At 38.3% G+C, this 25383-nt stretch overlaps 6 protein-coding genes across 9 annotated transcripts; 2 read left to right on the top strand and 4 right to left on the bottom strand.

Moving 5' to 3' along the window:
- The first annotated feature begins 242 nt into the window (after window positions 1–242).
- LOC140762509 (late embryogenesis abundant protein D-7-like) lies at window positions 243–991 on the top strand. Its single transcript, XM_073100367.1, has 3 exons — window positions 243–427; window positions 534–614; window positions 695–991. The coding sequence occupies exons 1-3, from the start codon at window positions 371–373 to the stop codon at window positions 791–793; spliced, it is 237 nt and encodes a 78-aa protein (XP_072956468.1). The 5' UTR covers window positions 243–370; the 3' UTR covers window positions 794–991.
- Window positions 992–1032: 41 nt separating this feature from the next.
- On the bottom strand, window positions 1033–2900 carry LOC140762497 (amino acid transporter AVT1I-like). 2 transcript variants are annotated; one of them, XM_073100354.1, is made up of 4 exons: window positions 2863–2900; window positions 2547–2740; window positions 1842–2446; window positions 1033–1646 (listed from the first exon to the last, which is right to left on the bottom strand). In XM_073100354.1, exons 2-4 carry the CDS (start codon window positions 2719–2721, stop codon window positions 1134–1136), a joined length of 1293 nt encoding a protein of 430 aa, XP_072956455.1. In that variant the 5' UTR covers window positions 2722–2740; window positions 2863–2900; the 3' UTR covers window positions 1033–1133. The 2 variants fall into 2 exon arrangements, with proteins under 2 accessions (XP_072956455.1, XP_072956447.1); XM_073100346.1 differs by lacking the exon at window positions 2863–2900 and having other exon boundaries at window positions 2547–2826.
- A 3952-nt stretch (window positions 2901–6852) lies between these two features.
- Window positions 6853–12943, top strand: LOC140772220 (uncharacterized). Of its 2 annotated transcripts, none has more exons than XM_073114297.1 (5): window positions 6853–7079; window positions 7174–9648; window positions 10085–11281; window positions 11654–11906; window positions 11998–12943. In XM_073114297.1, the coding sequence occupies exons 2-5, from the start codon at window positions 7318–7320 to the stop codon at window positions 12546–12548; spliced, it is 4332 nt and encodes a 1443-aa protein (XP_072970398.1). In that variant the 5' UTR covers window positions 6853–7079; window positions 7174–7317; the 3' UTR covers window positions 12549–12943. The 2 variants fall into 2 exon arrangements, with proteins under 2 accessions (XP_072970398.1, XP_072970319.1); XM_073114218.1 differs by having other exon boundaries at window positions 7174–9675.
- Window positions 12944–13333: 390 nt separating this feature from the next.
- On the bottom strand, window positions 13334–15489 carry LOC140759909 (uncharacterized). Its single transcript, XM_073096605.1, has 2 exons — window positions 14985–15489; window positions 13334–13568 (listed from the first exon to the last, which is right to left on the bottom strand). The coding sequence occupies exon 1, from the start codon at window positions 15454–15456 to the stop codon at window positions 14986–14988; it is 471 nt and encodes a 156-aa protein (XP_072952706.1). The 5' UTR covers window positions 15457–15489; the 3' UTR covers window positions 13334–13568; window position 14985.
- A 1270-nt stretch (window positions 15490–16759) lies between these two features.
- LOC140765961 (protein SODIUM POTASSIUM ROOT DEFECTIVE 2-like) lies at window positions 16760–17615 on the bottom strand. The gene is made up of 3 exons (XM_073105315.1): window positions 17415–17615; window positions 17224–17299; window positions 16760–16959 (listed from the first exon to the last, which is right to left on the bottom strand). The coding sequence occupies exons 1-3, from the start codon at window positions 17613–17615 to the stop codon at window positions 16835–16837; spliced, it is 402 nt and encodes a 133-aa protein (XP_072961416.1). The 3' UTR covers window positions 16760–16834.
- A 1317-nt stretch (window positions 17616–18932) lies between these two features.
- On the bottom strand, window positions 18933–25310 carry LOC140760128 (protein MLN51 homolog). Of its 2 annotated transcripts, none has more exons than XM_073096958.1 (11): window positions 24575–25310; window positions 23242–23344; window positions 22930–23144; window positions 21973–22835; window positions 21733–21847; window positions 21125–21247; window positions 20348–20391; window positions 20210–20258; window positions 19848–20088; window positions 19317–19396; window positions 18933–19203 (listed from the first exon to the last, which is right to left on the bottom strand). In XM_073096958.1, exons 1-9 carry the CDS (start codon window positions 25078–25080, stop codon window positions 20061–20063), a joined length of 2046 nt encoding a protein of 681 aa, XP_072953059.1. In that variant the 5' UTR covers window positions 25081–25310; the 3' UTR covers window positions 18933–19203; window positions 19317–19396; window positions 19848–20060. The 2 variants fall into 2 exon arrangements, with proteins under 2 accessions (XP_072953059.1, XP_072953066.1); XM_073096965.1 differs by having other exon boundaries at window positions 20210–20255.
- Between the last annotated feature and the right edge of the window lie 73 nt (window positions 25311–25383).

Genomic DNA, 25383 nt, shown 5'->3' with positions numbered 1-25383 from the left:
AATATTGTATAAGATTAGACCTTCCCACTTAATAGTAAGAGCAATTGCATTCACTAGTTCGAAATTGTTTTTTTATTTATTAACAAACTCTGGTCCAAATCCAAATTATTCTTAAACCATTTTGATCACCTTGCACTAAGATTGCTACTTTAGAATCCATAAGAACCGGGCTAAAGCTTCAATCCTTTAGAACCGGATCACAAGAATGCCCCTCGTCAAAGGGCTATAATTGTGTAACTATACAAGCAGGACATACATAACTCTATAAATACTAACTCCTTCCTCACCAAGTCTTGCACTCATTCTTTCTTCTGCATTTCAACTTTTACTCTTCAGACCTTTCTCGTCAACCAGATCAGAGGCAACAGCAATGGCCGACAAATCCGATATGAGGTGCAAAGCCAGCGAGACCGCAAGCCAAGCTCAGGTGAGTTAAACTGATCATTTGTTTATCTATGGATATATATGAGTCTTCTTTAATAACTTTCTTTACATGTCTAATGCTAATGGTTTGTGATTGTGGAAATTCTTAGGTGAAGAAAGATGAGATGATGAGCAAGGCATCTGAGACTTGTCAGCAAGGCAAAGAGCAGGCTGGAGGATTCATGCAACAGGTAAAGGAGAGAACCCACAAAGATTTAGTTTACAAATTTGTATTAGATAATTTTAGAGATCTTTGATGACAATTGTGTAGACTGGAGAGCAAGTGAAGAGCATGGCACAAGGAGCTACTGATGCTGTCAAGAATGCAGTGGGGATGGGAGAAGGCAACAGCTCAACCACCAACCATTAGCCCATGCGCTGATTCCAATTTCCAACTGCTTCAGTTTTGCTTCCGTTCTCGTCTTTGGAGCACTCGGTTTAGGTTGTTTGTGTCAATAATCTTGTTACTCTGATTCTGATGGAATTATGTGACAGATTTGTTTTGTAATGAAGGTTTTCCTCATTAATAAAGTGATTAGCATGCCAGAACGGCAGAGAAAATAATCAATCATATTGATCTGGTACTAGTTCCATTAGAAGGCTACGATCTAATTAATCCCAATGAATTTTTATACTCTTGTGATGACTAATTCAGCCATCTCTTGATTACAAAAAACCTCTCGGCGTTTTATCTACATATGACTATCACTTTATAAACTGTCAATGATCTGTTGCACAGAGGTGTAGGTACCCATGACTGCAACAAGAACTCCAATTGCCAAAATTCCTATTATAGCTACTAGCTCAACACTCCATACTCTTGCAGCCTTGTAAATCTTGAGGTAGCATAAGCACGGAAATAAGACGGTCGCCATGACACTTAGAAAAGATCCAATGAATGACATAAGATAGCCAAAGAACGGAACCGATGACGCTATTATCACGGTGCTGATCAACAAAAGAGTTCTAATCACAAGGCTTACGGATCTGTTACCAAGAACAGATATGCGTCCCTCTATAGCGGTAGTTATCGGTGAGATCAATAGAGCATATTTCGCAAGCGGATTAATAAGTGTTGTATAAATTGCGATCCTAGAGTAGATCTTGCTCATAGGAAGATTCAATGTCACTTGAGATTCTAAGTCTTTCCCATACATTAGGTAGCCCAAAACCGCTGTCAAACCGTAGTTGAGAGTGCAGAGTACAGAAGAAATCAGCAGTACCTGCAACAAAAATTTACAAGAGATGGTCAGCTAAGGTTCTTCATGAACCACATTTTCGCATATCGAGTTATCGACCACCGCAATATTCAGTCTTATTAAACTTTTCCACACTCACTGATTCAGAAAATAGTTTTTTGTTCAATAAAATTTGTGGCATAAATTTAGTTTGGAACTGAATCAATTCTCAATTCTTACCTTGGAGAAGTGACTCCGTTCCTTCATCGAAGTAAATATGGTAGGGAAAACTGCATGACCAGTGAAGCAAACGAAGTACAAGCCTAGAGCTGTAGGCAATCCATTCAAATTAAAAACATCACCCTTCTGATGAAATCCAGTTTCAGCAACACCAGCCCATAGCAAAGAACCTGTCAAGATTACTGATGCCAATAGCCCTCCTGCCGATACGAATGCGAGAATGCTCAAATTCCTACACCAAGTAGTCGGCAGAATAATTGCAGCAGCCAGTATTATGAACAACTGCTTCCCTTGAATCCTTATCGATGCGAATTCGATAGATACACCAGGGAACAGCTTGTCTAAGTTATCACCCTCTAGTATCAAGAAACTTATCGCGACGAGGTAAAGCTCGACATACATGAAGAACGCAATCACATTCCTACCCTTCGACCCGAAGGCATGCTGCCCGATATCGGGGTAAGTAGCGATGATTGGATCAGCATGCATGCATCGTTGGATGAGGATCCCTGTGTAATAGCATACGATGCCAACAAAGAAGAATAGTGCTAAGCTAAGCCATCCTCCTTGTGAAAGTGCATATGGCATTGATAGCACTCCAATTCCTGCAGACAATACAAAGTTACAAAAGGCCTACTCCATGGCAAAATGAAGGAAATAACTTTTAACACAAGAGAGAGAGACAGAGACAGAGAGACGATGAACCTGAGACAGCATTGGTTAAATTTAGACAGGTCCTGGAGAAAGAAGAACCATTGAATGGAGGAAGCTGGCCTTCCAAATCCTTGATGTTATCCTCATTGTCATGGAACAAGAGAGGCTGTTCTAAAGAGGAGGCAGTGCAGTCATCCTTTCCTGAAACAAATGTTTCAGAAGACATTCTCTCTTGTCAATTTCTTCTGCAGAAGATTTAGAAGCTCAAGGAAATTCTCGGTAGCTGTGAGAAAGAGGCAAAGTGCACATAACATTTATAGAGAATGTTCACAAATGATAAGTTCCAGCTAGTCAATTTTGACATTACCTGGTAGAAAAGATGAGTAAGACTGCACCACTTCCGGTTTCTTAACTACATACTCCTCCCCATCAAGGTTGAGGCCAAGAAAGAAGACGTTCAAAGTTAGTATTATTTATCCTAGTCTCCACCAACCACTTGGAATACTTCGTTCGTACTTAGTTTGGTTCCTTTGACCGCACGTCGGAGAAATTTCCTCGACATCATCACGAGGGATGTTAATAACCTATCACTTATCCAAATTTAACGGATCCAGAGTACCGTGACCCCCCCTCCCTAAATCTTAGATAACGATAGAATTTTAAATACAAAAATATATACATATTTATTATATTTTTTGATATTATTTTAGATGTATTAAAAAAAAATATCTAATTCTTCACGATTTTATCTCTAATAAAAAAAATTGATTGCTACAGTTTAATTCAGATTAATAGGAAGGACTTCAAGTATAAATAGATTTTATTCGTCCTTAGTGAATAGTTTATAGATAATTTGAGCACGTGCTCTCTTTTCATGACTACCGCCAATTAATTACAGTGGTTGGCCTGGTTGTATTAATAAATTATAGCCATTAAGTGACGTGTATATATATATACGGTTTGCCAGAAAATAAAACAAGTTGGTCCGGATTGTTGGAATCTTAGATATTTATTATGCATGATGATCATGATGATGCCTCTTTAATATGATTTGTGTTCAGTGAACCAACTCCCAATTAACCAAGTGAGGATCTAATGCTAAGTTGTAACTGTAATTAACTTATGTATTATTACCATACGTACTATTGGCCCCCTTCTTAGTATATATATATATATTGCAACTTATAAATTATTTATCAAATCAAGCTTATTATGTAAAAAAATAAAATTAAAAAATGCACGAACTATTCTAAACGTATTTCACGCATGCTATATTTAGACTTTTTAATTCTCCCAAGTAGTTTTATAGTAGAGATACATAAAAATGAGAGAAAGAGATCGTATCTATTTTCATATAGTGGCCTTTGCCATGCATTGACCCTAGGGGTGAAAACGGGTCGGATTAAATCCGACCCGACCCGCTATCCGATCCGATCCGGATCGGATACGGATAGGAAAATCCTATCCGATCCGGATTTGGATACGGATACGGGTAGCTATTTCCAAAAATATCCGGATCCGGATCCGGATACGGATAGCCTTTTAGAAAAAAATCCGGATCCGGATACGGATACGGGTTTAATTGATTTTATCGGATACGGATTCGGATAACGGATATCCGTTTACCCGCTTAATAAATACCCAACAAAAGTTAAACCCTACCTCTATCTCTCATCTACTCACCATCTCCTCCCCCAAATCTCCATCAACCGCACTGCTACCCGCGGCGCCGCCCTCAGTACTAGCCCTCACGGCCTCACCGGCCCTCCCTTGTCGACCTCGGCTCACCTCCACCGGCCCTCCCTCGTTGACCTCGGCTCTCCTCCACCAGCCCTCCCTCGTCGACCTCGGCTCTCCTCTCCGAGCCGGGCGTCGCCGCCGCCACCCTCTCCAAGATCCGAGAAGAGCCCAGCCTCGCCCTACTCCTCTTCGGGAACGCCACCGTCGCCTACCTCGTCAACCTCACCAACTTCTTGGTCACGAAGCACACCAGCGCCCTCACACTTCAAGTCCTCGGCAACGCCAAGGCCGCCGTCGCCGCCGTCGTCTCCGTGCTCATCTTCCGCAATCCCGTCACGGTGATGGGTTCTAGATAAAATTGTGCCACTCATATAGAGTAGACAGAGGTCCAAGATCTATATTTTATAACTACTTGTGGTTCTACATTTGGACCCAGATCCAAACCTGACCAATTTTTAGTTCATATTAGTGTTAATTAGTTTCTCATTTATTTTTTTATAATATTTTTAACCTCATTACCTATCCATTTATCCAATATGCTCTTATCTCACTCAGATTAGAAATTCCAAATGATTACCTTTTTATATTTAAAATCTTCTTTTAAAATTAAAAATTGAATCGCCTGAATTTATAATTCGGCAGTGATGCAATGTTTTCTTAACAAAAATATAAAAAAATTTCTTAATAGATTATAAGTTTGTAGGCTAATTATAAACTGGATAGAAAAGAAAACAAAATTTGCTAGTGCTTGTTTGCATTATGGTGTTGAGTAGGAGCTTGTTGACAAATTCTATTGCTAATTCTTTCTAGTAATTTGGGGTGGTATTGTTTGATGTCCTGAAGAAACAAGTTCTTGACCAAAAATAAACCTCCTTATAAACTATTGAGCAAATTTATTAGCAAACAGGGTCTCTATATCACTATTATCTCAGAGAATAACTGAACTGTTTATCAATTTATATTATCAGTAAAATGTTAAATTATTATTTCACAATTAGAGAAAGTGTCTAACATTTCAATATTTTATCTTTAAGTATTTTAGTTTAACTGAGTACTTTATATATAAACTATCCGATCCGTATCCGAAACTATCCGATCCGTATCCGAAAACTATCCGATCCGTATCCGAAAATTATCCGTATCCGTTTTCTTAGGATATGGTTTTAATTTTTGCTATCCGTCAAATATCCGTATCCGAATCCGTATCCGGATAAAAAATATGGATCCGGATATGGGTTGAGCACTATTCGAGCCGTATCCGATCCGTTTTCACCCCTAATTGACCCTTTTGATTACATTAGATTTTTTTGGGATGAGGTTTGTTTAAATTATATCAATTTGATTAGAATTATAATATAATAAGTAGAATTGCCATGTCAAATGCCGGTCTTTGTATGCTATTCCAACGGAAAATTTAAATCATATCACACACCTACGAATGCATGCATGTAGAGGATTAATCGTTTATTAGTTTGAGCTTATTGACATGAAATCTATCAAGTAATTTGGTCAATGAAGGCATGCTTGGAAGAAAAGGTCACGTCTCAACTCAACAGATACTACTTTGACCAATGTTTTTGGCCAATAATATTACTGGCCAAAGGAAAAGATTGGGAAATTTGTATTAGTTAACGATGTTGCATTAAATATAAGTAAATTAAAATGCTTTTGATGGTCTTAATCTAAGATTGGGTTGATGACTTGTCTAATTAGGGCCAAACATTCATAACTAAGCGGGCTTATCTTGCCAATCTTTTGGCCCATATAAAGTGTGATTGACAACTAGACCACGCCAACCCTCGGCTAAAAAGTCAGGGGTGCAAATTGTAACTTAATAAAAGTTCCAGGGGTTATTACTTAAAAAGGAGAGAGAGAGAGAGGGAATTTTACAAAATCACACCCTATATTTTAATTATTTTATAATTCAGACTCCTATTCTTTTTACTATAATTTTTATTTAACACACTGGATTAACTTACACGGTACTAATAAAATAATATTCTATTATAATATACAACATAATTTATAAATACTTAAATTACTCTTGTTTTCTTTATTCTCTCTTTTTATCTTCATCCTTTTAATAACCATCTAATAAATCAATCAAAAAATAATTAGACGATTATTAAAGAGAGGTAGAGAAAGAGAACTAAAAGCTCCTCTAGCGGACCTTCGGTTTGGTGCAATGATAAGTAGAGGAGGTGGTTGGAAAAGATTAAATTGAGAGGTATTTTATTTAAGAAAAATATTAGGGTGTTAAATGATAATTATAGAAAAAAATATGAATTGAATTATAAAATTTTAAAACAAGATGAAATATGAACTATAAAATACGTAACTATAGGGTGTGATTTGTAAAATTCTCAAAAAAATAGTCTGTGGACAGGAAAGGTAGTTGATGCGGTAAATTCACTAAAAAGACGGGGAGTTTTTACTAAAAAGTTAATTGTGTAACGTTCTGAGGCATCACGTCCATCAACGTTATCCGACAAAGAAATCACGGCCGTCGATTCCATCCTTATTTGCTCCGAAATATCGGTTACCGTCTAAATTGTCTACTTGTTTCTGTTGTCGCTGGAAAAGAAGAAGCCGTTCGATTAAAATCCGACGTTTTGAATCGATCAAGGCGGTGGAGAGAGAAAGAGGAGCGCTTTATTTCGTCTTGAAATCGAGGAAACCCTAGCTCGTCGTTTTCTAGGGTTACGGAATTACGGGAGAAATTTTCCATCGATTCTAAAGATTCCTGCTCTCAAAGCGTAGATTTCGACGCTGTGATCGATTGCCCTCAAGCTATTCTTGCCGATGGGTGGAAATTTTGTCTGTTTGTGTTGCCTTTAGATCCAGGTATGTGCTTCCTCCACTCATTTTGCATTGATCTATTTGATCCATTTTAGGCGATCGGTTAGAAATGTGTTTTAATCGATCATTCCTCATCCAGGGCTCAATTCTTCATAGGATTGGGGTCGAATGATCGGAATTTTTTGTTTTTGGATCTATATTAGGGTTTCTATCTGAGAGTATGAATGACTGAAGATTACAATTTGGGGCTTTTGATTTATCCCTTCCTTTTGAGGGAATTTACATGGAATTGAGCCATGATAAGCCTGGTGCATCCGTCTTTTCCAAAAAATCGAGACGTTTGCTCCTCCAGAGCTCCTATGTCGAGAAATCTAGATATTCCGCTGGAAAACAGAGTGCAGTGAGCCGGGATTTTGGTAGGATCCAGGAAACAAAGGATCTGAAGAGAAGACGAAAATTGGCGGTTGGTAATGGAGGGTCATCTGTTGGGGAATCGAGGAAGGGAAGGAACAAGAAGGAGGTCTTTTTGAGCAGTTTCAGTGACTGCAATAAGAATGCTGACGATGATTCGAGATTAAAACCAAATGGGTCTGTTTCTGGTGAGGGTAAGCAGGAGAACAATAGCAACGCAAGTGATCCGTTAGTTAAATGGAGCCATTTAAATGGGTCTTCACAGAAGAGTGAAAACAATAGGACCATCAGGGCCAGTGATCCAGGGAACACAAATCAAATAACTAACAATATATTGATTCCAAAACGCCCTCGGTGCATCTCCAGGAGAAAGAAAAATGAAATCTCTGTTACTGGAACTAATGCAGCAGGCAACTCTACTTGCAAACCAAAAGGGGCCCATGAAATTCAGGGGAGTACGTTATCTGATGATCCAGTTACACCCATTTCATTATCTGCTGAGAGAAAGAGGAAGAAGTTGAATGATTTTGTGGAGGATGGCTCAAATATAGGATGCCCTGATTCTAACTTCAAGAATGAAAATGGAATTCCTGTTAGGATTAGCAGGAGAAAGATTCATGGCAGGAGGAGCCATGATTCTGCACTGAAATGTAGGGGAAATGCAGAAAATGAAGCCCATTTGAATGAGGATGACAGGAAGTTTTATGAAGAATTCTTAGATGACGATGAAGGGAATCTTGAACAGAATGCTGCTATGATGCTCTCCTCTCGGTTCAGTCCGGGTTGCACTAGGTTCTCTGACGATAATATGACACCTTCAAGGCCGGCAAACGGCTCAGTCTTGAAAATGGCATCAGTTGATGCTGCAGGTAGAGTTTTACGGCCGAGGAAGCAAACTGGTAAAGATTTCATCAAGAAGCGTCGCCATTTCTATGAAGTGTTCTCCAGTGATATTGATCCCTATTGGGTAGTAAAGCAGAGGATAAGAATCTTCTGGCCTCTTGATAAAAGTTGGTATTTTGGCGTGGTTAAAGAATATGATCCTGTGACGGAGCTGCATCTTATCAAATATGATGGCCGGGAGGAAGAATGGATCAATCTTCAGAATGAGAGATTTAAATTATTGCTTTTTCCTAGTGAAATTGCAAGTACATATGGCAAAAGAAATTCAGGATTGGAAATGAAAATGAAAAATGAGGGTTCCAATATAAATGCAATAGATGATAGTTGCGAAGGAAGCATTATGGAGTCGGTTCCTATTATCTCATGGTTGGCTTGCTCCATACAGCGTATGAGATCAGCCCCCCATAGAACCCATAAAAAGAAACAGAAAACTCTACATAAGGGCTCAGAACAAAAGATCTTGTCAATGTCTGAAGTTTGCAAGCCTGTTAGCCACACTAATATGGTTCCCACCATACCATTTTCTAGAAGTACTGCTCCTGAGAGGCCATCAAATGGGAATATACATCAAGTGTCTCCACTGTTGAGCAAGGATTACTCTAAAAGTAGGGATATTTCATTTGTTTATTTCAGGAAAAGGTCTCGGAAGATGGGGTTGGCTTTGGACAAGAAGGTGAGGGGAAATTCAGTCTCAACAAGTTCAACTGACCCTTTCAGTTTGAAAGGTTCTGTCTTTGATAGAGAGTTGCCCTTAGAAGAATTACTTGTTGCTTTCAAGCCAACAGAATTTACAAGAGTGACATTAGAGTTGCAGATTTCAATTAAAGGCATTTATCACTCTGCATTTGCAACAGAAAGCAATTGGTTATGTAGGCAAAACTTCCTCTCTAATCATTGTAAGTTAATGCTTATTTGGCCAATAGTTCACATGGAAATGACTTTTGTCAGTAAGGTTCTGGCTTTAAGGATTTTGTCAGTTCAAGGGTGTTTAAGGAGGTTGGTTGATCTTATGTGTTTCGTTATGGGTACATTCAGCCAACACAAAATATGCAGCAAGTTGTTTGAAAGGGAAGTGCCTACTGAAACAATTGGAATTAAGCTTTCAAGCTTGTGTGATGGGAGAAGGCAGTTTATTTTTATGATGTACAGTCTTCAGGAACTGGGGAATTCAAAATGGAGATGCCTGGAGAAGAAGTTTAAACAGCATTCTTTACTGATGAGGGAGCTTTCTATTGCTGATCTCACACATGTTGATGTCAAGGAGCTGTCAACTGAAAAAAATTGCCTGCTACATTCCTTGGTTTGTGAAGACCCAATTTTATTTTCGGTAACATAGTATTTTTGTTGCTTAGAGCTGAGAATTTACTATCTGAACTATTGTCCTTATACTGTTTATTTTGGTTTCTTCCTTGGGTTCGATCTCTATACTTCTTTGCGTACCCTTTCTCTTCTTCCCTTTTCTTTCTAAAGGTTTTTCTTTCTCATGTCATATGATTCAACAAATATAAAACCTTGTGCCTTCATGAGCTAAATTACCTTCATCATCTCACTTGTTAACCTTTTGGTGACTTTCAATGTATTCTTCTATGATGCCATTCCTGCCTGTTTTGCATTTTTATTGCCATATTGATTCCTATATTGATTTTGCTGTTATAGTTTGATTGCTGTCTCATGACTTCATTGGAGTACTGTTGTGGATGGAGTTAAATGGTATGAGTTTTTTATGTCATATGCAGGGTTCCTCTGAAGACACCATGGAGCAGCTTGTTCTCCACAAGTCCTTCCCACAAAATATGAACATACAAAGTGGACCAGAGAAGACCAAATTTAGTCAAGTTGACGAACATTTACATGACAGCGAAGGCCAAATATCTCAATCTGCATCAAGAATGGACCAGAAAATGAACGACAATGATGTCTGGAGCCCTACTACAACAGATTTATTGAGCATATGGAATGACAACTCGCCTAGTTTGGCTTCACCTAGATCTGGCACTTGCTTGAAATTGTGGCCAGAAAGTTTCTTCCAGAATGGATTTGTTGTTGCCTCTAAGAAGCCTCGAACTCGGGTTTCATATTTGTCACAAGATGGGTTTCAGCATCGTGGTTCAAGTCAACAAATTCATCATAGGAAGCGGCAATTCTGCAAGAAAATCAAAATCAATAGTGCTGAGAAGCTACCTTGCGGTTCTGAAGATCCTGCAAGCTATTTAGAATCATTGGCATGTTCTGCGAATGTTCTGGTTACTTTGGGGGACAGATGCTGGAGAGAACCTGGGGCACTGGTTGCACTTGACTCTCATGATCAAAAGGACTGGTGGATATCAGTGAAGCTTTCTGGAATTACTAAATATGTGCATAAGGCATACCAGTTTCTGCAGCCTGGAATTTCAAATCGCTTTACTCATGCTATGATGTGGAAAGGGGGGAAGGAGTGGATGTTGGAGTTCAGTGACAGGACCCAATGGTCACAGTTCAAAATTATACATGAACAGTGCTACAATAGGAACCTTAGAGCAGCTTCTCTCAAAAATATTCCTATCCCTGGCGTCCGCTTGATTGATGATGCTGATGAGGTAATTGCTGAAGTTCCTTTCACTTGCAATCCATTGAATTATCACCTACAGGATGGAACTGAGGTTGATAGGGCTTTGGATCCATCTCATGTATTATACGATATGGACAGTGATGATGAGGAATTGACTAAAAATATTAATAGTTCTTCAGATGCTGAGATTACTGATGATATGTTTGAGAGGGCGATGGACATGTTTGAGAAAGTTGCATATTTAAAAAACTGTGACCAGTTCACCACTGCTGAATTAGAGGAATTGATGGTTGAGTTTGGTCCGATGGGCATCATTAAAGCAATATATGACCATTGGCGTCAAAAGAGGCAGAAGAAGGGTTTACCTCTGATTCGACAACTTCAGGTGAATGTTTATCTATATTGCGTTCTGTTGTATAAGTTCCTTCAACCTTCTGGTTTTGATTTTACATTTTCATGAGTTGCATAAACTAAGACACTAATCTTTTCAGTTAAGCAACTATTTTTACAGTAAGAATGACTTTCCTTCCACAGTTCCATAAACTTCATTTTTTTCTGGGTTAAGTAGTTCCTTTAAGATAAATTAGATACTTAACACAGCCAGTATTTGCAAATGTTGATTTGAACTAAATGACCTACTTGGACTTTTTTCTCATAGTTTAACAATATGTAACTGAAGTTGATGTAGCACTCTTTTTTCCTCTATTATCTGATCTTACCCGACCTCTTATTCTTTTTTTTGCTTTGCTTGGGTCAGCCTGCACTATGGGAGAATTACCAGAAGCAGTTAAGAGATTGGGAATTGGGTACTACTAAGATTCAGGGATCATCAGATTTGGGTTTGGAAAGGACTTGTCCCGTAGAAAAACCTCCCATGTTTGCTTTTTGCTTGAGGCCACGGGGACTGGAAGTACCTAACAAAGGTTCAAAACAGAGATCTCATAAGAAGTTCATGTTCACTAACCATCATTGTTCTACTGCAAGAGAACCGGATGCACTCTATGTTTTTGGTACATCTCCATCTTTGGTATCTTGATATAGATGTTTTTACTGCCCCTTCTATTTGGGATGGTGTCTTACTAATGCTTCTGTGTGTATCAGCCCAAAAATCCAATGACCTTCAAGCTGGAGGCGAGAAGGGTTTACTTTCTGTTTCAAACCATGAACTGTCTTATTCCCCTCGCTTTAATCAGTATTCGTCTAGTTTCTCACCAAGAGATTCTCCGAGGATAGGAATGATATCAGCGACGGCCAACAGATCATATAGAAGTTGGCATCGAAAAGTAAAGAATGATGCGGAATATAGCACGTTGCTGTCTCCAAGGAATTCTTCCTTTCTATCATACTCATACGATGGAAAACAGGAGAACAATAGAGCTCGGTGGAGTAATGATAGCAGTGACTGGCCTGACACAAAGAAATCACAGCCTCATGGGCTTCAGAGTCGAAGGGCTGATATCAATGAGTTCAGACTGCGCGACGCAGCAAGTGCAGCTCAGCATGCATCAAATATGGCCAAGTTAAAGAGGGAGAAAGCTCAGTGGTTGTTGCATAAGGCTGATCTTGCCCTCGACAAGGCAGTATATGCTCTTATGATTGCGGAGGCAATAGAAGCATCTGAGAAGGATGTAGTGTGCAATGGGTTATCATGACTGAGTTTCAGATTATGTTGGAAGAATATTATAGTAGATGGGATCATCTGCGGCGCCTCTTAGTTGTTAATATTTACAGTGAATTTCCACTTTAAGTCTTAGTGCTCGGACTTGCAATACCAGAGAAGTCAATCTTGAAGATTTCGCCAGAGTTGATTCGAAAGTTTTGGCTTTCCTGTTGTAGCGTATCTCCACTTACTATTGTACACAATTCAGGAGATGGTCTGTAACTCCTTGATTCTTTTTAACTTACACCATGTACAGTTTCTTCATGTTCTTCTGTTTCTTTCTTTCTTTTTCCTTTTTCTTTTCCTTTTGTTATTGCAAAAGTTTGCCAATGACGCTTCATTGGGCTGCAAATAGTAATGAGGAGTTCAGGGTTTCATATCTAATCACCTTCTGATGCTTGCCTGATGAGTTAGACTGGTATAAATGTAGGCAAATGTATAGCTGAAGCTTTTAGATTTTATTATATGAATAACTGTATTTATATAGCATCTTATGTGGGTTAACTATGTGCATAACTTCTTATCAAAGTGTATTGGAGCAATTCACCATGAGCTGGAGATTCTTGTGAACAAATAGTTCCTCCCATATAGTACCAACGCCTAAATGAGGAAAAGATATCACAGTTTTAGAACTGTTATTCTTGTTGATCCAAAGAATAAACTAGATTCTCGTTCAAGTTTGTATTGCCAACATTAGCTATTCTATATACCCAGAGTGGTCAAGATCATAAACTGGATGTGAGAAAGCACCTATCATTCAATCCATCACAGAGCAGGGATAGAAATCCAGAAGGTATTACACTAAATTATAAGTACGTGGAATACAATTCTGATAGCATCTTGCTGGAATCAGAAGTAGATACGAATTATTACTAGAAGATTATAAAAAAGTTACAACCGCGAGTGTGAATTTAAGTTCTTTACAAGTAGTAACAAGTAATTCATGGGATATAGTGCTCCAAGAGGAGAAGCTAACAGCATGCCTCCATATTGATGAAGAACAAATATAATCCTGCAATGATCATAAAGTGTTTATGTTACCAAATTACTGAAGTATACCAACCAGAAAAATAACATGCACTCATTCCATATTTATAACCACCAAGAATCTTCCAAATTATCCCATCTAGGGGCCTTATTTTTCCTGTGAAATTTGTTTGCTTAAATGTACACTAGAATTATTGAATGTTGGGCAGAGTATATATGCAAGCAATCAGAAACCGCATGTCAACAACTAGCTTTAGTTTCTAAACAATCAAGCAATCAGTTAAGGAACAGTGTCGAGTTATTTATAAATATATCTAGCTTTAGTTTCTCGCTACCATTATTGTTATAGTATTTAAATAATTACCTACAGATTAAATCCCGCCAATCACATAGGATGTTCCTCATATAATACTTACTAGAATAAGTATTCTCTTCAGATTGAAAGTTCAAAGATCATTAAGATATACCATATGAGAGAACCGAAAAAGAACAGCTTTGAGGACGTCTAAATGTACAAAGATGTAAAAGGACAAATGAGTTTTCACAAGAATCGGCAAAAAGCATCAAACTTTCTTTAGGTATACAATTATCCTAAATAAAAACTTATACTACAGACTTCAATTTCAGCGTTTGTGCACTTGAAATTCCTCCGGAATGCAATTTGACATGTACTTATGATCATTCCAGATAGGTTTACTCTTTCTAAAGCTTCTTTCATGTAAGAACCTCAGTCTATAAGAGATTAATGGAATATATATGCAACGCATCATCGCAACTTTAATCAAAAGAGGACATTGTTGTTGCAACAAAGTAAACAAAAAGTAGCAGACATCTTACCCTTACTATCAATTGATCTAAAGAAATCATATAATGCTTCACATTCAGTTCACTTCAGTTGTAAGCTTGATGATGCTCATGTTATATTAACCTAGCTGAGCTGGATCCTCATAGTTAAGGTCTAAATTAATTTTAAGTCAAACCTTATATGCATTACATTAAAGTAGATGATATTTATACGTAACACATATTCCATAAGTGAAGAGATTATTTGAATGTATATACCTAATCTGCGCTAATATTTCATTTTATGCATTCCAAATTATGATCCTATGGCTTGCTTGGTCAAATTTCAAACCGAACTTGATCGCACACACGCTCTCACCAAACTCAGCCCCCCTGTACCTAAGGAAGACCTCGAAAACTCAATCCATTCCCAAAGATGTAAAAGAATAGAGCAAGTCAAACCAAAGCACAAAATAAAATTTCCCAAAAGACATTGGCCTCATCGGATAACAATCACGAACCCATAATTTATAACCAAATCTAAAAACAAGTAGATAAACGAATTGAGACAAAAAAAAAGTTCAATAAACAACAAATTTAACCGAATTTCAACAAAAAAAAAGAAGCGAGATTCAACCACCGGGACAACTTAGATTACCTCAAGAAGCGGCCTTTTTAGGGTTGCGGTTCTCGCAATCGGGAATCTCATCAAAATTCTTGGATGCGTACTTCGCCGACGCAACGCCGACCTCGAACACGAGGTTTTCTCCCGAGGATCGTATCCCGCTGATGGACCACCAGCGGAAGAAAGCCCTGACCCTGATCCCGTCGAGATCGGAGATCCGACGTTCGACGAGCTTCCCGGTGATCCTCTCGGAGTAGGAGGCAAGGTAGTTGTCGGGAGGGAGGGTGATCCTGCAGTGCCCGTCGAGGTCAACGGCGAAGTCGCCGGAGGTGCGGTTGAGGGAGTAGCGCAGGACGTTGGTCGGGAGGAGGCCGACCGGGAAGCCGCTCTCTTTGAGTTCGTCGTAGGCTGTAGTAGGGCTAGGGTTAGGGTCTTGGGAAAGGGAGAGGATGGGAGAGGAGAGGGAGAGGAGCGATACAACGAGGAGGAGAAGGATTTTGGCCATGTTTGCGCCAAAAAAGAACTGGATTTGGGAGAAGATAACAAAGAGTCGTTATATTAAAGCGGCGGTTTGATAAATTCACACCGTCTTTTCATGAAGAAGTACGTCTGAATACTTTTTTTTTTCTTGGATGCATTTTGCATCTGCATTCCTGAAACTTAGCATATTTACGTCAAACTCCCCACATCCCAAAGCCTACCATCTATAGAATAAAGATTTTGCAAATAGACCCCTTAAATAATACGCTTACTTCCATGTTATTGGTCTAATTTACCTCACAGTTGCTTACTAAATCATGCTTCTTGATCTCGTCATGATTCATTTTGAAATCAAATCACACAGGAAAGCGGTGTAGATTGTAATTCTAAACAATTACAAGGGTTTATAAGTAAAATTCCGTCACGATGTGTAATCATGAAAGAGATGGATGAAATATCATTAGACAAAGTCATCTTCTCCTATTCACTACCTGGACGTGAGAAAGCTACCCAAAAATTTGACTCTTAACTCGTGGGGAGTCAGGCGTTACACGTGGCTATCAGAAAACCAAAGGTGTCGCTCTCTCTAACGTTTATAGTGTTTGGCTTACGGATAAAAGGAGCACTCGTGGAAACTACCCAATAGTTCCCCCCGAGAACTCCTTTGATCATCTAGTTTGGAGGACTTGGTCGAAAAAGAACACCTTTCGTCCTCATTTAAATTTTGACACTTATTTCGCTTTCATGTAAGCTTGGATTTTGGCTGTTCCTGTGGGCACATAGATATCGTGTTCTGTCGTCTTATAATAACGACAGAGGTTATGGATTTAATTACTCCAGTAATGGTTGATATTAGAGTTGATATCACTTCTTCAAAGCCATTGGTGTTAATGGTTGTCCTTAATTGGTCAAAGGATTTTAATTATCTAAGGAAACAGGGGACCTTTGCTACAGTTGGAGACATCAACCATACATGTCATGTGGGCTTGTCATAGTGGGGATTTAGTGCTCTTGGAATCATAGTACTATCGGTAATTCAAGGTAAGAAGATTAACAAATGAAGCATATGGAGTTGCATGGTTAGGAACGGGGCAAACTTACTAAGAGTTAGTGGTTGACATTGTAAGATGATGGACTTTGGATGCCATTCACTTCAAATAAGATGCCTTTCTCCTAATACTTGGTTCTTTTTTGCAATTAGACTCAGTTATAAATGGAAATGGAGAACAATGTGAAAGAGGTATCATCTAGTTATCCTTATTCATAGAGAGTAGTAAAGATGACAAGATCTTTCATCAGTATGAAACCAGTGACATAGAGGGAACTGTTATAATAATCAATCAGCAGCACTCTTGGTAGGTATATTGATGCCTTCAAGCTTAAATCTCTTGGTTCAGGCTAGTTCAAGGAGTCTTCCATAACTCTGCAAACTTCACCTTAGAAACCCTTTCCAAGACTTCAGATGGAGTAATGTCTCCAATTACAACTACCTTCTTGCTCTCCAAGCTTACTTCAACTGAGGTCACTCCTATCAGTATTAAAAGAATAAAGTAACAGAGTAATCAAGAGAGAGAAAGAGAAGAGAGAAGTTGGCCTACAGATAGTTATTAAGAAAATGATTTCAAGCTCCAAATCTATATGATTTAATTTCATAAACCTTATTTCTCAAATTGTACTCTATGTCTAGTTAACAGATTAGCCTTGATAGTCACTAGTACTTAGTAAAAGACAATCTACAAGCATGTGTACAGAAACTTAGCAGTCATTCAGAGAGCCAAACTCTTCTTCATACCTTCCATCTTTGAAATGTGCTTCTGGACTTTCCTTGCACAGCCATTGCAATGCATGGACACCCTCAGAACCACAGTCTTCCTTGTATGAAGAATTCATAAAATTATACTTGATATTTTATCACATTAATCTAGTTGGCTCTTTAGAACATAGAAGCAAAACAAAGACTAAACGAAGCTTCACAAATATCACCTTTGGCTCCAGATGAAAAGCCAGTGTCTTGGTACCATCAACAATGTCTCTAAGCTTTAGCATCTGATCCAGATGGCTTCTCAACAAAGCCTTCCTCTCAATGTATTCATCTTCTTCCGCAGGACTAAAACAAGTACAAGAACATGGAGAGATGGGAAGAGAAAGGAAATCTAAAACTCTATCAAGGCCCAGCCTACCCATTTGTTCTAATGCTATCTATATATGTAGATTACAAGGGAATGAACAACTTAAAAGTAGCCAAAGTCCTTATATAACCCCTTCTTCTTCTTCTTCTTCTTCTTTTTTAAGGTAAGGGAAGATCTCCTGAAACACCCACTTGTTATCATGTTAAATGAAGAGGTCAAATTCTAGGGTCCGGAGTGGTTCAACATGTTATAAATTATTGGAATATATTTAACTATTGAGAAGTTTAATTACCATCATGGGAGTTTGGACTAATCTTAAAGAAGAGCAGGTCAAATTATAGTTGACAAGTTGGAGACATGTCAGAATGTGCCTAAGGTAGTGTTCAACAACCAAAGAGGAGTCTCCAAGTTGCAGATTTGGATCTACCCAATGGCTAATATAACTACCTTTCAAAGGGGAAAATGTGAGTAATTTACTGATCATTGTAGCATCGTCATAATACAGTCAAATAATTTAGGTTGGTGAATAGTGTTCTAATTAATCATAGAAATGAATACAATGGATTTAAGCATACATAAATAAGCAAACCTAAGACATGATTAAAAATCCGAAAGTTAGAAACAACTAATGCTCGGTGGCTGACTGGGTGGTGAGCATCAAGTCCAATTTAATCATCATGTGTGCCACTTGATTCCTGAACAGTTTGAAAGGTCAGAGGTGTAACTGTGTAAGCGTCAGGCTTCCCCTTTTTAACATTTACGGTTGGATAACTCTTGGCCTCTTGGGATTTATACTGTTAATGGTTATCAATAACATTAATTATAGTGTTAATGGCTATAATTATGCCAGCACAAGGTGGTTACGGTTGTCCTCGGCTGCAACTCTTCCAGTTTGATTAATACTATTTTCTTTATTTTTTTTGAGAAAAAAGCAATAGGTGGATCTTGGAGGCATATAACATAGATTAGGGAAATTTGCAGTAAATAAGTACATAAACACAATTCTTATATTATGGACTTCAAAAATTAGATAACTATATTTTTCTATAATTACTAAAGTACCCTTCACAAGCTTTACATTAACGTGAGCTCAGATAAAAAAAAATACTACTTTGAGTAAAGATGCATCTTTTATAGTTAAATTATCCAAAGTTTTAATGGATATTTGGATAAAAGATGACCTTTTTGTCCAAAAAATATATAAGATAATTTTTTTTATTGTTGCTGTTCCAAATAGCTATAGATTATTACATCAAAGCTCTAATGGGTAAGTTTTCTGTGAAGGACAAGGTTGGAAATCTCTGGTGATTGAGAGATGACAGTTAAGAAGATGCCTGTTTCATATATTACAAGCTGTTGAAAACGAGTGAAATTTCTTTCAAACTATCACTCACATTTCTTTAAAACGATCAATAGCAAAGCATCATGATACAGAACCCAGTTGAGTTACCAAATAACATTGAAGTGATGAACCTGGACTAAACTGACACTCCGGTAGAATATGCAGTTCCACCCAACAAAGGTGAAAACTCCGCAAACCACTGAAAAGGAAGCTACAAAATGAACCACTAATAAACCAAATTATATCTTCAGGCCTTCGTCAATTAACAAGAACTCGCCAGAACTCCACGACTAAGCAATATCTGCAAATAAAAAACCCAGCCAATCAAATGGCGTTTCAACACAGGTAAATCGGCTTTCAAGCTATATAAACATAGTGGGCTCTCCACAGATAAGAGATAATCGAGAAACTCACATAGATTCAAAGAAGAACAACCACTCGCCCTGCTGCAAGATGGTCTCCTCAAACAACTACAGCAAGCAAATAAGTTATACCTAAAGAAAAAGAAAAGAAAAAAGTCATCCTCAAGCTACTAGTGAAACAAGAAAAATCAGGTAAGACCAATTAAATAAAATCAAGCAATTTGAATATATATATATATAAGAAGATAATTTACATATGTTGAATACTAATGATCATAACAGGAGTATAGAAGATTCCCATCAATGCAGGACACATATATGAGCTCAGAAACCATGAACTGTGCAGTAACTAATTATGTGTGAAGAGAGATACCATAGTAGCATTTCATATAAATCATGACAGTCCATGAATACTTCATCAGTAACCTTGCTATGTTCAGTCATTACATGAAGCAACTCCAATTCTAGCAAATCTTCATATTTCAGTTCATATAGATTTATAGAAAATATCAAAAGCGTGAGCAAAGTGATAAATGCAAATTTGATAAGCGACAGAGACAAAGAATGACGAAAAGAAATATACCTAACATACTTTTGGGACACTAAGCAGCCCAAAGTGCTCCAGGTCAAAAGCTGAAGATCACTAAGGGCTTGACGAATAAGCCTGCAGGTGTACGCTTAAAGAAGCCATGGCCAAAGAAACAAAGGGAACAGAACAGATGAAGCACGACATCAAGAAAACAACGTACTCAACTTAAGCTGTTTATTCAGATATGCTCAATCTTATATATGCACTTCACTGGCCAAAGTTCATTTCTGAGTATCTGGCAAACAAGGAATAAATAAGTTAAAAATAATAACTATATCAAATCAGCTAAAAGAAATCAAGTGTCATGAAGATACAGAAAAACACACAAATTGAATCAGATAAGGCACTTGACTTGCCTACGAGGCTTGTTCTGCCGCTGCCCAAATTCCTCATTTACAAGCTCTGCTATATGGACAGGAATTATAGTCAAGTTATTAAATTTTTTGTGAAGAAAATAAGTTGAACTAAGATTTTACTATCAAGTAGTACTATACCAGGTCTAGGTGGTGATTTAGCAGTTTTAATCGTACCAGATTCTCTGTAAGAACAGCAAACAATTGAGTAGATAACTAGTGCATAAAAATGTGTTAAAAGAAAACATAAATATCAGCTTTCATCCCAGTGAAGCTTCTAAAAATTGGTCTGTTTACAAGTAAATAGTCATACAAGGTCTACAAATGTGTAATTCAAACTTGACAAAGAAGAAACTGAACCAAGGGACAGAGATAGATGAAAGAGGATATGTTGCATAACCTATACCAAATTACCAGAAAAACAACTAAATCATAAAAATATACAATCTTTTAGATAGCAATAATTATCAAGATCACTATCATAATTAAAGGAGAGCTTTCAGAGTTTCAGATAATTTTTGTAAAAATTTATGTCATAAGTATCATCAGTTTTACAGAGACCAATCCTACAAAAGGATGCTAATTGCCAACTCAGACAAACAACTTTCTAGAATTAGAAGGCCAATGAAGATTAGAGGGTTGAACAGAGAAAAAAATAATGAGCCAAAAACTCTTCATGATGTGATGAAAATACAGAGACAAAGGAAAAAACTAGTCTAGTATAATTAAGGAAAATAAATAAACAGGATATAATTAAGTGGTAGTCTATTTTCAGGTAACTGAAGAAATAAAACAAGGTGGAAAAGTACTAATTCCCTACATGAGAAAAGAACTGACTTAAAGGGAATTTTTTTTTTATAACAAAGGCCTTTTCAGGAAAAAAGTCATTGTGAAACAGATTAACATAGAAAAGTTTACCTGGAAGAAGCTGATGAGGATGTATGTCCTGAAGGTCGGGTATAATAGTTACTATCAAGAGCTATGTAGGGTGGACAATAAGATGCTCCTAAACCACCAGCTGCACCTGCCAGTACTGGCACCCTAAATTCAATAGGGGAAAGATATCAGCTTAAATAAAATCACCAAAAGTGCTAAAAAGAATAGCTTCATTTATCCCATTTTTTGGCGGAAAACAACTGTCACGAGTTTATTTGGCAGAAGCAAGATCAATCTGAACTTCTCAACCAACTAATCAACTGCGATTAGACCAATAAAGAGAACCAATTCGCGGCTCAGTCTACCTTGATACCATTAACTAGGTTAAAATCAATTGACCAGTAGTGAATAGAAAAATTATGCACAACCACAAAATTGAGAAGTTGAGAAGCAAGACAATAGCCCATCACATGAATTCTGCATTAAATATTTCAGACATGGGACTATGCCATCAATAAGCTATTTAGTATTTATAATGTGAACAGAAAATACCACTAAAATTAAGAAGAATCCATTAATAAAAAATGCTCTGAAACCTTAAACTACCAATCACCCGTAATGACTTTTATAAATAATTTTGAGATACTTACCAACCCATGTCAGAATTGCCAAAACCAAGCTGTGATTGAGCCACATATCCTGGTAGAGCCATACCAACAGCAGGAACCCCTAGACCACCATGATGTTGACCAGCAAACTGCATAACTGTACCACATAGACACATATAGTCAAAATAAGTTACTTGTTTTCATAAGCAACAGTCCTACAAGTACTTATTTGAGAAGCATAAACTTTTTAGAAAAAAATAGTTAATAATTATTTCACCAAACCTGGCAATAATGCTGGAGTGCCAGGAAAACCTTGATCACCATGTGCAAGGCCCATGACTCCAGAAGCTCCAATAACCTGAGCTCCACTGTAAAGAAAGGAGCCACTTCCTGTTACTTGATTGTTAAGCTTCCCCTTTCCAACAAGTGGAGTCTTAGACTTATTTCCTGGAGGCGAATCATTCCCTCCATCTTCAGCTAAATTTGCAGACGAAGGCTGTGGAGGTGGCATTGGTTTGCTGCCACTAACAGATCCATGACTCAACTGCTGGGTTGGCAGCACTGCAGGCCTAGTAGGCGTCTGAAATACTTTCTGCTGAACAACTGTCATTTGACTTTGTGGGGCTTGAGATGCAGAAACTCTTGCAACTTGGTGATGCAACAATGTGGATTGACTATTTGGAGATCCCCCAAAGTTTAAACCTCTCCCTTGAACATTAGAATTAGAAGATTGATCGGCATTAGTTGGCGACAATGTAAATCCAGAAGAATGCACTGGAGAACTGGTCGTGGTTTTCACAGAAACTGATCGAAGAGAACTGTCATCATAAGACCTATCGTGCACAACAGACTCAACAACTGTTTTTGCTCTTAACATTGGACCAGATTGTGGCATCGGGGAATTGTTCTCCATATGCAAGGAACTTGGACCCTTAGAGCCACGTCCAATTTGTGCATCCCTTCTTTGACCAACAGAATTTTCTTGGTTGGATGACCCAGAGGGATAAAATGGCGGTGAAGCGGAATTTAAGCTTGACGCAAATACATGCTTTTTCTGGACAACAGGTTCAGGATGAGCATTTGAAGTCCGGATGGACTGCCTCACTACAGTAGCATTTGAAGTCACTTCCTGAGACTTAGCAAACCTGAACATATAATCAGATAAATAATAACTATTACTACTAAATCCGGAATAATTTCTATTTTCTCGAATAACACAAGAGATAAGTCTTTACTTACTGTCTGTGTTTCATTGCCTGACTCTCGCGGTTGTTCTTTGCGAGTGGTTCATATCGGCGAGGTCCTCTCCCTCTCACAGTCCTTGGAGCTTGATTTTGGTTGTTGCCATCATCATAGTGAGTGTGAGATCTGTTACCTCTGAAATAACCATGATCAGTTCCTCGGGTTTTACCACCACCTCGTCCTCTAAAACGACCTTTTGATCTTCGCCTTTCCTAAGATACAAACATCATATCCATCTTTAATAATATTAAAAGAGTAGGACAATAGAATGTTGAGGGAATAAAATGTGACAAGATATCGGGGGCCCACTTCATCGTAATGCTTGTCTTGCAAATTCATCTCTTCAAACCTATCATGTACCCAAGCGCGTTCATCTTTCGTATCCCACAGCTTCTGCCCACCAAATGTTCGCCTGGTTTAATTGTAAGAGAATATTCATCAAGTGAGGATGAAGAGGAGAACCATTAAGCATCAATGTCTAAATAATATAATTTGAGACTAATTTCATCCTTTTGGGCTTGGATTATGTTCTCCAAAAGTGCTTAGAGGCTGACATCACAGGCAAAGATACATAAAGTATAAACATGATTATTGTCGATATCTTGTTCGTGGACAACATGTTCTGGCAATACCCACATGTTTTTCTCTGATATGTCGAACATCAAATATAACTCATTGAAGAACTATCAACAGCTTCTTGTAAGAGCCTTCTTTTGAGGATCTTTCAGATGTCGATGGGATATTATTTTCAAAACTGCTTAAAGAAAGGAACATCCTTGCCAGTAACGATATAGGGTTGCATACATCTTGTGTTCCTCAGACCTCATATTGTCACTGGCTTAGTGCATAAGGACATTAACAAGAAGTCTTTTCCAGTGACATCACAAGTACCTCAACATGAACAATGCCTTCACTTCATCCAAAATGTGTATGGGACGTCATCTTCAAATTATTAAAATCATATGTGTTTCATCTTTCAAAGTCATCCCAGTCAATCAACTCAATTTTATTTGCTTTAGATCTATGTCAAGAAATTGTTGTCTAATGAATGCAACCATCCCTGAATTATATTTTCAGGACACAATTTGAAACTTTTGCTTAGGAACCCACATGTACAGTTGTACACCAATCTGTATTAAGATGGCCCTGTATATGTGAAATATTCTCAAAGGTTTTTCAGGACGCAATTTGAAACTTTTACTAAGGGAACCCACATGTACAGTTGTACACTAATGTGTATTAAGATGGCCCTGTATATGTGAAATATTCTCAAAGGTATCTTCACATCTTTACATGTTTTTTCACATACACATAAAGTACACTATTGCAACAATAATTTCAAGTAAAACTTTTGGTGAATTAACATTAACCTCACAGCCAGGTAAAAGGAGACGAAGACTGTTATGCAGACCTAATTTGTTGAATATGTTATGAAACCCAAAGGATAATGGCCATGTGTCTGGCATAAGACTGATATTATATTTTCCACACACTCTTGACTCGCCTAAAAGTATAAATGGCATAAATTACTCAAAAGATAATTTTTTTCAATCCTATTCCTTTCAGGTTAAGAAGCAAGAAAGGCATCAGAGCATACAGGACTAAGAAATCATAACGAGGATCGAACGTGAAAATGTCCCACCTGTGTCGTCCTCTGCCATTCTCCTGAAACCTATCGTCATGCATATAGAAAGCCCCAGAAGTCGGCACAGCGTATGGTTCATTCTCCTTCTTCTCCTCCTCTCCCGGTTGATCCTTGCCGGGTTCCCCCAATGCCTCTCCGGACAAGCTTGCACCAACGGATTCCTTCCCCCCTTCCATCGTGCTATCCACCTTCGAAGCAGCGACGTGCATCCCTCTGTCCGCGCCAACCCCTTCTTCGTACTCCAATTCCTCTTCCTCCTCCAATTCTTCATCGACTTCTTCTTCTTCATATTCCGCATCCTCTTCATCGTATACCTGCGCTCCTCCTTGTCCATCCGACTCCGCATCGGATCCAATCGGATGCATCCCGTCCTTCCCTGCTGTTTTCCTCCCGTCCGACCCCTCCCCGTCCTCATCGTCGCTCGCCTCCCTCCGCCGCATCGAAGGAAGAGGCACGTCCTCAGGATCGCTCTCGTACTCCATTTCCTCCCCCGTGCCCGCCATCGATCGATCGCCTCCCAATCCCAAACCCTAGTCCTCAAAGGCTCAAAAACTCGAATTCTGGGGACAAAACCCCAACCCTAACGCTACAATTCGACGTTGAAACCCTTCGATTACGTGGATCGGAAGGATCTAGGGTTTGTAAAGAACGCGATCTTTGAGGTATCGAATGGAAGAGACGAGAGATCGGATACGAATTTAGATTTTGGAATAATGCAACGGAATCTTCGAAATCTCTACAGCGGTTTAAGGAGTTAATGCGGACAATGCCACTCTTTTAAAGGGGTACTTGGCAGTTCTTTATTG

Source organism: Typha angustifolia, chromosome 1 (genome assembly GCF_048772165.1).
Source record: "Typha angustifolia cultivar Huaian chromosome 1, ASM4877216v1, whole genome shotgun sequence".
Taxonomy (NCBI): domain Eukaryota; kingdom Viridiplantae; phylum Streptophyta; class Magnoliopsida; order Poales; family Typhaceae; genus Typha; species Typha angustifolia.
The sequence above is the reverse complement of the archived record's forward strand: the minus strand, read 5'-3'. Positions and strand labels throughout refer to the sequence as shown.

Excerpts from the sequence above, each read along its gene's own strand:
- LOC140762509 (XM_073100367.1), top strand. The coding sequence starts at position 371 with ATGGCCGACAAATCCGATATGAGGTGCAAAGCCAGCGAGACCGCAAGC. Across the intron at positions 428-533 it reads AGACCGCAAGCCAAGCTCAG|GTGAAGAAAGATGAGATGAT; the intron begins GTGAGTTAAACT and ends GGAAATTCTTAG. Across the intron at positions 615-694 it reads CTGGAGGATTCATGCAACAG|ACTGGAGAGCAAGTGAAGAG; the intron begins GTAAAGGAGAGA and ends ACAATTGTGTAG.
- LOC140762497 (XM_073100354.1), bottom strand. The coding sequence starts at position 2,721 with ATGTCTTCTGAAACATTTGTTTCAGGAAAGGATGACTGCACTGCCTCC. Across the intron at positions 2,447-2,546 it reads TTTAACCAATGCTGTCTCAG|GAATTGGAGTGCTATCAATG; the intron begins GTTCATCGTCTC and ends TATTGTCTGCAG. Across the intron at positions 1,647-1,841 it reads AACGGAGTCACTTCTCCAAG|GTACTGCTGATTTCTTCTGT; the intron begins GTAAGAATTGAG and ends TTTTTGTTGCAG.
- LOC140772220 (XM_073114218.1), top strand. The coding sequence starts at position 7,318 with ATGGAATTGAGCCATGATAAGCCTGGTGCATCCGTCTTTTCCAAAAAA. Across the intron at positions 9,676-10,084 it reads AAGACCCAATTTTATTTTCG|GGTTCCTCTGAAGACACCAT; the intron begins GTAACATAGTAT and ends TGTCATATGCAG. Across the intron at positions 11,907-11,997 it reads GGATGCACTCTATGTTTTTG|CCCAAAAATCCAATGACCTT; the intron begins GTACATCTCCAT and ends TGTGTGTATCAG.
- LOC140759909 (XM_073096605.1), bottom strand. The coding sequence starts at position 15,456 with ATGGCCAAAATCCTTCTCCTCCTCGTTGTATCGCTCCTCTCCCTCTCC.
- LOC140765961 (XM_073105315.1), bottom strand. The coding sequence starts at position 17,615 with ATGGGTAGGCTGGGCCTTGATAGAGTTTTAGATTTCCTTTCTCTTCCC. Across the intron at positions 17,300-17,414 it reads CTTTTCATCTGGAGCCAAAG|ACTGTGGTTCTGAGGGTGTC; the intron begins GTGATATTTGTG and ends CATACAAGGAAG. Across the intron at positions 16,960-17,223 it reads GCACATTTCAAAGATGGAAG|GAGTGACCTCAGTTGAAGTA; the intron begins GTATGAAGAAGA and ends TAATACTGATAG.
- LOC140760128 (XM_073096958.1), bottom strand. The coding sequence starts at position 25,080 with ATGGCGGGCACGGGGGAGGAAATGGAGTACGAGAGCGATCCTGAGGAC. Across the intron at positions 23,145-23,241 it reads AAGACAAGCATTACGATGAA|GAAAGGCGAAGATCAAAAGG; the intron begins GTGGGCCCCCGA and ends TTTGTATCTTAG. Across the intron at positions 22,836-22,929 it reads CAGGCAATGAAACACAGACA|GTTTGCTAAGTCTCAGGAAG; the intron begins GTAAGTAAAGAC and ends TTATATGTTCAG.